At 44.7% G+C, this 14,178-nt stretch overlaps 1 protein-coding gene across 1 annotated transcript in view; it reads left to right on the forward strand.

The window, feature by feature from the left end:
• The window catches only part of WIPF2 (WAS/WASL interacting protein family member 2), a 78,005-nt gene that overhangs the window by 46,763 nt on the left and 17,064 nt on the right, over window positions 1-14,178 (forward strand). Inside the window, exons 4-7 of the mRNA XM_082271511.1 lie at window positions 68-200; window positions 3,752-3,871; window positions 6,699-7,322; window positions 13,748-13,960. Of these exons, the coding sequence (XP_082127637.1) occupies window positions 68-200; window positions 3,752-3,871; window positions 6,699-7,322; window positions 13,748-13,960 (1,090 nt within the window). The remainder of the gene's footprint in view (window positions 1-67; window positions 201-3,751; window positions 3,872-6,698; window positions 7,323-13,747; window positions 13,961-14,178) is intronic.

Raw genomic sequence — 14,178 nt, forward strand, 5'->3', positions numbered from 1 at the left:
CATGGTTGCTTACTGATTGGTCTTCCATATCTGATTATTTCACCATTTACTGATTTTTTGTCCTCAGGCTAATATTGAGCCTCCTAAACTGAACCGTGATGAGCAGCGGGGACGAGGGGCTCTTCTAAATGACATCTGCAAAGGAGCAAGGCTAAAGAAGACCGCTGCGGTCAATGACAGAAGTGCCCCTGTATTGGAAAGTATGTGTGACCCAGGAAGTGTTGACAGTGGGGCATTTAGTGACCAAGCCCATCTGTATAAATACTGATGAGAGAACAGCCTTCGTTTGAAGCAGTATATTTAGCTGGACTCTTAATCTTCTTTATGGGATAAGTTTCTAAACACAATGAGTGAGAGCGAGCGTGCAAAATCTGGTGCATCTGTACATGGCAGCCAATCGGCTTCAAACTTCAGCTTGTTCAATTTAGCTTTGACAATAAAACCGGGAAGCTGATCAGTTTTTATGCAGAGCTGCATCAGATTTTGTACTCCAGTTTTAGTAAATTAACCCCAATGTGACTAGGTTTGTGTGTATATGGGTGTTGGGCCTGATGGTGTCAACCTTCGTGGTAGCTCCGTTTGCATAGTTCTACACGAGACTCCTTCAAAAAGAGATTCTGGTCAAATGGAATAAGTGTCCCAAGTCGCTAGACAATGTGATTTGTCCGAGTCAGGCTACAAAGAGTTCTCTGGTCTGGTGGCTGCACGCCCCAACCTTGCTACAAGGCAAGTGCTTTCTCCCCTTGTACTGAACAGTGGTCACAGCAGATGCCAGCTTGTCTGGGTGGGGAGGGGTCCTGGGGCTGACCTCGACCTAGGACTGTTGGATGAGTCCAGATTGCCCATCAATATCTTGGAACTTCGAGCGTTCATGCTTTGCCTGGATCATTGGGCGGAGCAGTTCCGGGGGCTCCCGGTGCGGATTCAGTCGGACAATGCCACATTTGCGGTTTTTGTGAATGCTTCTAACAACTGAAGCCTCGTGGGTATGCCAAAGCTCCTTCTCTTCCTCAGTTTCCTCTTCCTGTGCCCGCACATATAAACGGGGAACTATATATACTGCAAGGTCTTCCTTTCCTTTTTGGAGCCTCAGGGTCACCCCCCCCCCACTGACCCCCTCATGGAGGTGGCAGGTCCCTCTGAACCCCAGCTTCCCATGGTTGCAGTGACTGCTGACGGCAGTCCTGCAGTCCTTAGTATCCCGGGTGGAAGTGGCGTGTGGGCAGAGGCCCAGGAGGAAGCATCTCTGCCTTCTCCTGCTTAGGCTTTGATACAGAATTGATATTAAATTGAAGTTGACATAGTACAGTAATCCCTTTTTAGACATAATAGCCTATAATTATTTAGGTGATATTACAGGTGCTTGTGATCAATGACGTCAATCTCAACAAACTGAAATGGCTATGTAGAGGGAAAAAAAGTGGGCAAGGAACACCATACTAAATAAAATAGAAAAGTCGCAGTAGATTTGGTTGTTTTAACTTCTACATCTTGCATCACGCAGGGAGCTGAATAGCAACAAGACACAAGCTGGTCTTCCTGTATCAGCACGTTCTCACCCAAGCAGATAGGGGTTTTTATTAGGTTGCTGACCGATTGAACAAAAATAATCTGTTTTGAAGGTTTTCTGTAACATTTACATTTTGTTTTTCTTATTTACTGGGTTTGAAAGAGTTTGTGATAAAAAAAAAAATGTGGTCCCCTTCTACCCCATTGCTTTGTACGTTATCTGGTCAATAATAGTCCATCTATTTATACATAGTAGTGTTCTAGGGCGCTTTTACAATCCCTCTTTCATCTGTACATGGTTCTTTGTGGGACTCTGAGCTCACTTTTCCCACTATATAGGAAGCAGGATAACTTTGCTTTTAAGAAGCCTTTATGGTCGCTTCTACACAGAGGGGTCAGGAATCCAAAAGTGTTTTTCATTTTTCAATAGGAAACACATATCTTATATAGTGACTCAGGAGATGACTGATTATTTTTAGTTTTTTTGATGCTCCATCTGGAATCCTGGTCTTAATGGATAAGTTCACCTTCTTTTTTTTTTTTTTTTTTTTGCAGGTTAAAAAAATATGCATTTATTTATTTTTACTTGGAGCCTGGAAACCATTGCACCCACAGTCTGCAGGTTGCAAATGCCATGCAGGTCTCCTGCTGATTTCTCAGTGTATCTTCATGCTCCTACCTTGTACGGGCAAGCAGATGCACACGGACAGGAAGCATGAATGAACTACCACAATGCTCAACAGCACCATGGTAGGATATTGAAACTACAAGCTGACATCTGAAAAGGCTGTTGGGATTTGCAGTTTCCCGTTATCAGAGAACTGGAGAAGATACCCTGGGTTGGGTTGGGGAGAGGTAGCAGCTGCTGGGACATGTTAACATGCTCCACCCTAAATGTGCATTGAACATGGAACATGTTCCAAAAGGTGAACTTATTCTTTAGGTACAGGAGCCCTCTTCAGATCTACGGTGTTCTACACTATATTGTCAAGTATTGGGGCGCCTGCCTTTATGCGCACATGAACTGTAATGGCATCCCAGTCTTAGTCCGTTCAATATTGAGTTGGCAAACCCTTTGCAGCTATAACAGCTTCAACTCTTCTGGGAAGGCTGTCCACAAGGTTTAGGAGTGTGTGTAATGTTTGACCATTTTTTCAGAAGCACATATGTGAGGTCAGGCGCTGATATGGATGAGAAGGTCTGGCTTGCATTCTCTGCTCTAATTCATCCCAAAGGTGTTCTATCGGGTTAAGGTCAGGACTCTGCAGGCCATTCAAGTTCTTCTACCCCAAACTCGATCATCCATGTCTCTATGGACCTTGCGGTTTGCACTAGTCCAAATCATTTGCTGGAGGGGGATTATGCTGTGGGTTGTTTTTCAGGGGTTGGGCTTTGCCCCTTAGTTCCAGTGAAGGGAACTCTTAAGGTGTCAGCATACCAAGACATTTTGGACATTTTCATGCTCCGAACTTTGTGGGAACAGTTTGGGGATGGCCCCTTCCTGTTCCAACATGACTGTGCACCAGTACACAAAGCAAGGTCCATAAAGACATGGATGAGTGAGTTTGGGGTGGAAGAACTTGACTGACCTGCACAAAGTCCTGACCTCAACCCGATAAAACACCTTTGGGATAAATTAGAGCAGAGACTGCGAGCTAGGCCTTCTCTTCCAACATCAGCACCTGAACTCACAAATGCGCTTTTGGAAGAATGGTCAAACATTCCCATAGACACACTCCTAAACATTGTGGACAGTCTTTCCGGGAAAGTTGAAGCTGTTATAATTACAAAGGGTGGGCCAGCTAAATATTGAACCCTACAGACGAAGACTTGGATGCCATTAAAGTTCATGTGCGTGTAAAGGCAGGCGCCCCAATACTTTTGACAATATAGTGTATTTTGTAGTATTCTCATGAATTCAGGGCTAATATATGCATGCAGACTGTAGACTTGTTGAACAATGAAGGTGAATGTAAATATATGTTTACTTCCATTTCTGGACCTCTCAGTTGCCTGCTAAAAAATATCTTGGTAAAGACTCCCTCTATATGCTAAATCCAGTTCCTCAGACTTGGGAGGTGACCTGCATTTCTCCATGGATTCCTGGGGATTTGATATTTGGTGAAGACACTTGATGTTTTAACAGAGTCACATTTCAGATTCTCAGACAGGGTGATTGAATGTTTTCTATGGTGCTTCCTTTTTTGTAGTAGCACATAACTAATTTGAGTTGTTTTTGCAGAAGCTAAAGGTGCAGGAGGGGGTTCTGGACCCATGCCTGGTGGAGCACTACAGCCCAGAGGAGGCCTCTTCCAAGGAGGAGTACCTAAACTGCGGCCAGTGGGAGCCAAGGATAGTTCCGGTAGGTAGTTTGTAATAGGTCTGCAGCAAGTTTTAAAAAATACAGTATCTCACAAAAGTAAGTGCACCCTCACATTTTTGTAAATATTTTATTATCTTTTCATGTGACAACACTGAAGAAATTACACTTTGCTACAATGTAAAGTAGTGAGTGTACAGCTTGTATAACAGTGTAAATTTGCTGTCCCCTCAAAATCAACACACAGCCATTAAGGTCTAAACCGCTGGCAACAAAAGTAAGTACACCCCTAAATGACCATGTCCAAATTGGGCCTAATTAGTCATTTTCCCTCCCCGGTGTCATGTGGCTTATTAGTGTTACAAGGTCTCAGGTGTGAATGGGGAGCAGGTGTGTTAAATTTGGGGTTATGGCTCTCTCTCTTACTGGTCACTGGAAGTTCAACATGGCCCCTCATGGCAAAAAACTCTGAGAATTTGAAAAAAAAAAAAGAATTGTTGCTTTACATAAAGTTGGCCTAGGCAATAAGAAGATTGACAAGACCCTGAAACTGAGCTGCAGCACGGTGGCCAAGACCATACAGCAGTTTAATAGGACAGGTTTCACTCAGAACAGGCCTCGCCATGGTAGACCAAAGAAGTTGAGTGCACATGCTCAGCGTCGTATCCAGAGGATGTCTTTGGGAAATAGACGTATGAGTGCTGCCAGCATTGCTGCAGAGGTTGAAGGGGTGGAAGGTAAGCCTGTCTGTGCTCAGACCACACGCTGCACACTGCATCAAATTGATCTGCATGGCTGTCGTCCCAGATGGGGAAGCCTCTTCTAAAGATGATGCACCAGAAAGCTCGCAAACAGTTTGCTGAAGACAAGCAGACTAAGGACATGGATTACTGGAATATGGATAAACGTATTTGCTTCAGATGATGTCAAGCATGTGTGGCGGCAACCAGGTAAGGAGTACAAAGACAAGTGTGTCTTGCCTACAGTCAAGCATGGTGGTGGCATTGTCATGGTCTGGGGCTGCTTGAGTGCTGCCTGCACTGGGGAGCTACAGTTCATTGAGGGAACCATGAATGCCAACATGTACAGTAACATACTGAAGCAGAGCATGATCCCCCTCCCTTCGGAGGCTGGGCCACAGGGCAGTATTCCAACATAACGACTCCTCAGATTGTATGTAGGATTAGTATCTGCCTGTGTGTGGTCAGCCAGCTGGATTGGAGTCTCCCTCTAATGGTGACCAAAGGCAGTGCGGGCTGTGAAAGTGTCGCAGCCAGTCTTATTACTCGGTTGGCATTTCCCTTATTCCCCTTTACTCCCCAGTCACGAAACCACGTCTCGGTCAGCTAGTCGCCGTGGGCGTGGTCAAACGTGACAGACAAACAAACCTCCAAGATGACTACTACCTTGCTAAAGAAGCTGAGGGTAAAGGTGATGGACTGGCCAAGCATATCTCCAGATCTAAACCCTATTGAGCATCTGTGGGGCATCCTCAAACAGAAGGTGGAGGAGCGCAAGGTCTCTAACATCCACCAGCTTTGTGATGTCTTCATGGAGGAGTGGAAGAGGACTCCAGTGGCAACCTGTGAAGCTCTGGTGAACTCCATGCCCAAAAGGGTTAAGGCAGTGCTGGAAAATAATGGTGGCCACACAAAATGTTGACACTTTTGGCCCAATTTGGACATTTTCACTTAGGGGTGTACTCACTTTTGTTGCCAGCGGTTTAGACATTAATGGCTGTGTGTTGAGTTATTTTGAGGGGACAGCAAATTTACACTGTTATACAAGCTGTACACTCACTACTTTATATTGTAGCAAAGTGTAATTTCTTCAGTGTTGTCACATGAAAAGATTTTTGTAAGATGTTGTAGCTGTAATTTTAATATGGTAAGAAGGCTTAATTCATATTTAATGAGACGAACCTTGTACAGAAGCAGAATGCTGTCATTGTTGATGACTTCCTGATCTGTAGCTTCGATACTTAAAGGTCAAGGAGAATATGACACACAAGTATGTAAAAACTGTGAAAATTTCACCTAAAAATATTTTCAGGAAATAGTTTAAAAACAGATGGTGTCTAGCTAGAACCAAGGAGGGGTCTATTACCAAGCTCCTACTGATTGTGTTCCTCTGTCTCTGGCCTTGGTACTTCAGTCACTGACTTGAACAAGCATTAAAGTGTTACTAAACCCACAATGGTAAAATCAGACTGTATATCCAGTAAAGCATGCTTGTTATACTCACTGTGGAACCTAAGGGGTTAATCCTCTACATTGTGTTTTAAAAGGCTGTTCTTCCTTTCTCCTCTAATCACCATCTTCCACTGACTCCATAAATTTCCCAATATTTACAGAGCCAGGGGACAGGCTGATCATGCTCACTTTGGTGTGCATTGCTAGAGAGTTTTTTTTTTTTTTTTCTTGGGAGAGTGCATGTGATCAACACTGGGTCAATCAGCACTGTCCAGACAGAGGGTCATGAGTCCTGCATTCTCATAGGATAATTGTGGGAGAAAGAAATCTCCTCCTACAGGGTTTAACTAGACACTCATAGAAGTCACTAGCTATAACTGCTGATGGGAAAACGTTTTTAGCAGTTTATATTTACCAAAATAATTGCATTTCTGTGTACTGTGGGAGACCAGATATAGTGAATGCCAAGTTCTGGGTTTAGTATCACTTTAAGTCCGGGAAAGTCAGAACTCCTGGTTCGTATAGTTCTTTTACATCAGTGGCTCAAAGCATTGGAGCCATTTAGAAACATGGCAGCAATGCAAATACGGTTTTCTTAAACTAGGTTTCTTTTAATACAGACAACCTTCTCTGACCTTGAGGCAAGTGCTTAATTTCTCTCTCTCACTTATTTTCAGAAGGTCCATCTGGTCGGTCTCCTCTTCAGGGTTCTGCAGCACGATCTGCTGCTCCTCGCCCCCCAGTCTCTGGAGGTAGACCTCAAGATGACTCTGACAACAGCAGCAATCGATCCTCCCCACCGGACGTTGGCCGTGCACACAGACCCTCCCTGCCTGATCTCACACGACCCCCCAGTACGAGTAGTCCTGGCATGAAGCACAGTTCTTCTGCTCCTCCACCACCTCCTCCAGGCCGGAGACAAACGGGACCTGCTCCGCCTCCACCACAGGATGCCAAACCATACAACAGGGACAAGCCCTTACCGCCAACCCCAGGACATCGTGCCCCTGCTGCACCTCCAGTAAAGCCCCCACCCTCTCCTGTGAATATGCGAACCCCTTCTTCCCAGGGACAGCCTCCCCCACCACCACCTTACAGGCAGCCACCTGCTTCTGTCAATGGACCGCCCAGTCCAATAAATGACCAGGCACCAGAACTACCACAGAGGCACAACTCGCTTCATCGAAGACAGGCTGCTCCAGTGCGAAATTTGGCTCCCCCTCCTCCTCCTTCAGCCAACCTTTCTCCAGGTGGTCACAGGCCACCACCTCCAAATAGGGATCCCCCAGGGCGAGGACCAGGTAAGAATTTTCTTTAAGTCTATGTTAAGGTGGAACTAAAGTCCACATTGCGGGGGGTGGGCTCTTGCCATACTGTGCAAGTATGCACAGCATATTTGTGCGTTAGGCAACACTTACATCCTAAAACGACCCTTCCAGTGTGGCACTGTCCATGATATCCTCCTACGCTACTGACATCTTCTCTAGGTCGTCTTCCAGGTTCTGCATTTTAAGTTAACTTGTTTGGCATATGCGCATGGGTTATTTCGCTATGGTACCCATGTCCTGCACGACTCAGTGTACCAGCAGGCAGAGAAGAAACATTTATTCTAGAAGAGACAGTCTCTTCTGCAGTTAAAAGCCTACTTGCTATTTTCTTTCTAGCAAACACTAGTTCGCTTTAAGACTTTAAAAGTCCTGTATCTGCATTTAGTTTGAAATTGGGTATAAAATGATGATGGTCATATTTTCTTAATAAACTTGCAGGCATTGCTTCTTTCTAAGTAGTGCTGTACATCAGGGCTTGACAAATTTGCTTTGAATCTAGGAGCCAGCTAAAAAAGTTAGGAGCCAGTTTTTAACTAACAAATCTTACAGCTGGAACATGAAGCATGTTCCCGATCGTGATCTGCTGCCAGAGCTGCTTTTACGGGATGGTTTTTTGCACACGTTTAAAAAAAATACTTTTAGGCCTAAAGTTTACCCCCCTAACATATTTTCTGAAAGCAGACACCATAGAGAATAAATATTGACAATATTAAACAATAGTCTCACAATATTCCTGCAAAAGTACAATTTAGGGGGCACAAAAACGCAATAAATTACCCGATTTTTAGGTAAAATATAAAAGCTGAGGTTACACTGAGTAAATATTACCCAATATGCCAGTACCCTATATTTTCTATAGGCAAGACTTTTTAAAGCCCCCTATAAGTCATCAGTTTAGCGTTACAAAGGAGATCTGGTGCTAGAATTATTGCTCTCATTCCAGCATGCGGTGGCACCCGTTATGGTCCCGGGCAAGCAGACCTCGGGACACATAGCAGGGTGGCGCGCGGGGAGCATATGGACGCATAGGAAGCTGTTCAGAGAATTTACCTGTGCCTAATGTATGCTAAAATCGTTGTAATTCAGTACTAAAAATATAGTACAGTTAGAAAGTTAAAGTATTATATTGCATTTCATAAACAGTACAGGTAGTCCCCGATTTACAAACCTCTGACTGTCTTCTCTGATCTTACCCATTCCACAATCCATCCCCTGAAAATAAAAAGCCTTGGGGGCACTTTGCACATGCTCAGTTTGGTGTTTATTGCCAGAGAGGTTTTTTTTTTTCCTTGTGAGGGTGCATATGATTTGCACAGCACCAAATAAGTACTGTCCAGACAGAGGGTCTGGGGTCCTGCTGCCATATAGGACAGTCAAGACTAGAATGAAAACTCCTCCTACAAGCTTGAGATCAATGTTGAGATCAGGGCTCTGTGGTAGCCAAACCATCACTCCTTGTTCTTCTTTACACTGAAGATAGTTCTTAATGGCATTGGCTTTACATTTGGGATTCTTGTCCTTCTGCAGAATACATTTGGATGGCATTGGCTTTATATTTGGGATTCTTGTCCTTCTGCAGAATAAATTTGGACCAATCACACGCCTCCCTGATGGTATGGCATGATGGATAAGTATCTGCCAGTATTTCTCAGCATTGAGGAGAACAGGATTTCAGATCAAGTCTCCAACTTCATTTGCAGAAATGCAGCCCAAAACTTGCTTCACTGTTAAGTCCTAAGTTCCTAAATTTTCATGCGTAGTTGAATCTCTTAGCCTTGTTTCCATGTCGGAAGTATGGCTTTTTTGGTGCAATTCTTCCATTAAGATCACTTCTGGCCAGACTTCTCCAGACCGTAGATGGGTGTACCTGGGTCCCACTGCTTCTCACCAGTTCTGTGCTGATGCCACTGTTGGACATCTTCCAATGTCAAACGGAAGTAAGCATGGTGTCTTCCATCTGCAGCAAACACTGCGTCTATGGTCCTCAACATTGCAGCAGTGGTGTCCTCAATGTTGAGAAATCCAGATATATACTCATCCATCATGCCATACCATCAGGGAGGTGTGTGATTGGCTCCAGATGTATTTTGCAGCAGGACAACGACCCCAAACATACAGTCAATGTCATTTAAGATCTATCTTCCGCATGAAGAATGAGTCCTGAAGTGATGGTTTGCCCCCCACAGAGTCCTGATCTCAACATCATGTAGTCTGTCTAGGATTACATGAAGAGACCAAAACTGTGTGCAAGTATACCTAGAAGAAATGATGCTGGTTTGAAGCCAAAGGGTAGTCAACCAAACATTGATCTGATTTTGATTAATAAAAATGAACAATTAAAATGTTTTTTTTTTTTTTTTAAACTTTTTTTCTTACATTTGCAGCATTTCTTTACACCTACGTCAAACTTTTACACAGTACTGTATGTGTATTTATTGCCTTGTACATACAGGCTTGTCTAAGAGCAGTGTGCATAGCAAAGGTTCACAAAACCTTTTCAAAATTTTCAATCAAGTTTGAGCAGCTTTGTTGAAGCCTTTACTGTAAAACACTCATCACCCACAGTTTGTGGCTATTAAACCAGGGCTCAACAAAGCCCAGGTCGCCATGGCGACTAGATATTGCGTCCTGGCACCTGGGCTTTGGTCAGTGACAAGTACTTCAGCTCAGCTGCCATTACAGCCCAGGCTTATGAGAAATGTGATTAGCGGCAGAAGCGGAGATGAAGACTACCCAGGGATGGAGCAGGAAGAGAGCGGCTTGGCAGCTGCTGACACAGCGGGAGGAGCGAACGGTCAGCAGAGTGCAGTAAAGTTAGGGTATCCCCGGTGGCAGGTTATCCCTGCTGCTGCTGCCACCCTCCCTCGAGGCATTCCTGGAGCAGGCTGAGGGAGTCGGCGCCCCGGCTTAGAGATGTGGGGGTTCCAGAGTCCATGGTTTTCTGGCATCAGAATACCCTGCTCCAGTGGCATAACATGGTGGAAGTAAGCCACAGAAGTGGCGGAGGGGGGAACTGAGAGTGTAGGCACTGGGAAAAGAGCTGTTGTTCATACCATTTGGATATTCAAAGCTAGCGGGCCAAGGGAGGGTCTCATTGCCGCATCCACCATCCCCCCTCCTACAAAGGTGTGCTGCATGTCTGCTGCAGAGAGGAGAACTGAGCTCCAATGTCTGGGTAGGATTATGAGATGTAATGTTGGGAAAGGTTCCATCTGCCCATCTGCGTCTGCTGCTGTGAAGGGGGGGTGATCTCCTCTCCCAGTTAAGCTCTGATGGGGGTGAAAGAGGAGTTCCACTATCTGCTTCATACCATCTGGGGGACTGAGATGACTGGCAGCAGCTCCACCTGCGCCTTACCCTGGGAATGCTTGCACACCTGAGATCTCCTCTCCGCTCCTTCTCTTTGCCATGGCATGGATCATATTATGGGGGTTCAGGGCTGGACCAGCTCACTGAAGCCTCCCCTCCCCAGTACACACCGGTCAGCACTCTTGGCCTTTGGCTGAGAGTGCTGATCGGCAGACCTTTTTTGGTCATGTCCCATGGACAGAGGCCGGCTTCTCGCTACATCAGAGAAGGGGTTTTGTCCTCAAAATAAAGCTTTGTTAGTTAAAAAAAAATACTGGCTCCTAGATTTAAAGCAAATTTGTCAAACCTTTATTCAACAGATATACAGTATCTCACAAAACTGAGTACACCCCCTCACATTTTTGCAAATATTTTATTATATCTTTTCATGTGACAACACTGAAGAAATGACACTTTGCTACAATGTATAGTAGTGAGTGTACAACTTGTATAACAGTGTAAATTTGCTGTCCCCTCAAAATAACTCAACACACAGCCATTAAGGTCTAAACTGCTGGCAATAAAAGTGAGTACACCCCTAAGTGAAAATGTCCAAATTTGGCCCAAAGTGTCAGTCTTTTGTGTGGCCACCATTATTTTCCTGTACTATCTTAACCCTCTTGGGCATGGAGTTCACCAGAGCTTCACAGGTTGCCACTGGAGTCCTCTTCCACTTCTCCATGACAACATCACTGAGCTGGTGGATATTAGAGACCTTGCGCTCCTCCACCTTCCATTTGAGGATACACCACAGATGCTCAATAGGGTTTAGGTCTGGAGACCTGCTTGGCCAGTCCATCACCTTTACCCTCAGCCTCTTTAGCAAGGAAGTGGTTGTCTTGGAGGTGTGTTTGGGGTCATTATCATGTTGGAATACTGCCCTTCGTCCCAGTCTCCAAATGGAGTGGTTAATGCTCTGCTTCAGTATGTCACAGTACATGTTTGGCATTAATGGTTCCCTAAATATGTGTAGCTCCCCAGTGCCGGCAGCACTCATGAAGCCCCAGACCATGACACTCCCACCACCATGCTTGACTGTAGGCAAGACACACTTGTCTTTGTACTCCTCACCTGGTTGCCGCCACACACGCTTGACACCATTTGAACCAAATAAGTTTATCTTGATGTCATTAGACCCCAGGACATGGTTCCCGTAATACATGTCCTTAGTCTGCTTGTCTTCAGCAAATTTTGTGGGCTTTCTTGGGCATCATCTTTAGAAGAGGCTTCCTTCTGGGACGACAGCCATGCAGACCAATTTGATGCAGTGTGCGGCATATGGTCTTAGCATTGACAGGCTGACCCCCAAACCCCCCCCACCCCTTCAACCTCTGCAGCAATGCTGGCAGCACTTATAAGTCTATTTCCCAACGACAACCTCTGGATATGACGCTGAGCATGTGCACTCAACTTCTTTGGTCGACCATGGCGAGACCTGACCTGTTAAACCGCTGTATGGTCTTGGCCACCGTGCTGCAGCTCAGTTTCAGGGTCTTGGCAATCTTATAGCCTAGGCCATCTCTTTGTGGAGCGATCATTCTTTTTTTTTTTTTCAGATCCTCCGAGTTCTTTGCCATGAGGTTCCATATTGAACTTCCAGTGATCAGTATGAGAGTGAGAGTGATAACGCCAAATTTAACACACCTGCTCCCCATTCACACCTGAGACCTTGTAACACTAACGAGTCACATGACACCAGGGAGGGGAAAATGGCTAATTGGGCCCAATTTGGACATTGTTATTTAGGGGTGTACTCACTTTTGTTGCCAGCGGTTTAGACATTAATGGCTGTGTTGAGTTATTTTGAGGGGACAGCAAATTTACACTGTTATACAAGCTGTACACTCACTACTTTACATTGTAGCAAAGTGTCATTTCTTCAGTGTTGTCACATGAAAAGATATAATAAAATATTTACAAAAATGTGAGGGTGTACTAACTTTTGCAAAATACTGTATTTATTTAAACTTCTTGCAGACCTATTACAAACTACCTACCAGAACTATCCTTGGCTCCCACTGGCCGCAGTTTAGGTGGTACTCCTACATTGTAGCAAAGTGTCATTTCTTCAATGTTGTCACGTGAAAATATATCATTATTTTCAAAAATATGAGGGGTGTACTCACTTTTGAGATAGTGTAAATGCTGGCTTTTTACTAAAGCTTCTAGCGGGCTTTCAGAGAGCTTCCACACAGCTTGAAACTTGGTGAAAAACGTTTGTAGTCATATAGAAGTTTCTTAAGTAATAGCCTGGGCTTCAATTACGATCTGTGTTTTAATATCCCTAAATTAGACGTAAAGGGTGCATTAAGGGCAGTGAGGAGGCATGATGTCATCTCCTCACCACCTGATTAAATCCTGTAAATGCCACACTACCATTGTACAATTGCGCATTGCATTTGGTTGCAGCATGGCCCCAACCATTGATGACGTTTCGGCAGTGGTAACGCCCACTAAATGCAACATGCTGCTTCGTTTTTGCCGTGCCCACAACATGTGTACAGCCTCGAGTGGCTGTGTACCCATGTTCAGGGGGGGTGGTAAAGCGCAGCTCGTCCACCTTTTTTGTTATTGGTCACCTAGTTGCACGTGAGACCGAACAATTTCTTTAACTAGTTTTGTACAAGCTGCAGATGAACTGTAAAGACCTCATATAGGTATAACTTCTCAAAATAGTCAAAGTACTCCCACAATCCATGCCTTAATCTTCCTCCCTCCTCTTCAGATGATTGTCATGTTTGCCCATGCATAGTTCAAAAAAGCAACTACTGTCGTGCTTTTTATGTTGCTACCACAAAATTTGTACACATGTGGTCTCACAAGGATCAGCTCCATGCTGCTGTAACCTCTCACCTTCTGGACGATAAATACATTCTTCCAAGATGTTTCCTTAGTTACAGGGACTTGGTTGGAGCTGAATTACAATAAAGGGATTTTTTTATATAGATCTAAAAAGGTATTGGTGGCTATTATAGCTTGATAGGAATTTATTTAAAGCAAACTTGAGTGTTACTAATAGGTTAACTTAAATCTTAAAAATTATTTTTCAGCTCCTCCTCCACCGCCACCTATAGTTCGAAATGGAGGTCGTGATCCTCCCCCTCCTCCTCCTCCGTACAGAATGCATGGTGGAAGCGAAGTTACTCCGAATCGGGTCAAGCCACCCCCACCTCCCTCTCGAACACCATCTGCACCTCCTCCACCACCTCCTCCTGTGAGGAATGGACACCGTGACTCAATACCTGTTGGCAGGTCTTTTGCTGGTAAGTGTGTTTTACTTTTTCTGCACAATTGTGCATGGCATTATCAGAGTGCATGTTAACGAACGCCGTGCAGTCACAACTAAGTGAGTTTCAGTGGTGTCCTAGTGCCACTCACCACACAATGTACAGATCTGAGCTTTCTCTGCATTGTGGTGCTGCCTTGTCAAAAATGTTGCAGGTCCATTAAAACTGTGTTGTGCTGGTAGCTCATTTAAAAT

This window comes from Pelophylax lessonae (genome assembly GCF_965119305.1).
Source record: "Pelophylax lessonae genome assembly, chromosome: 11".
Lineage (NCBI taxonomy): Eukaryota > Metazoa > Chordata > Amphibia > Anura > Ranidae > Pelophylax > Pelophylax lessonae.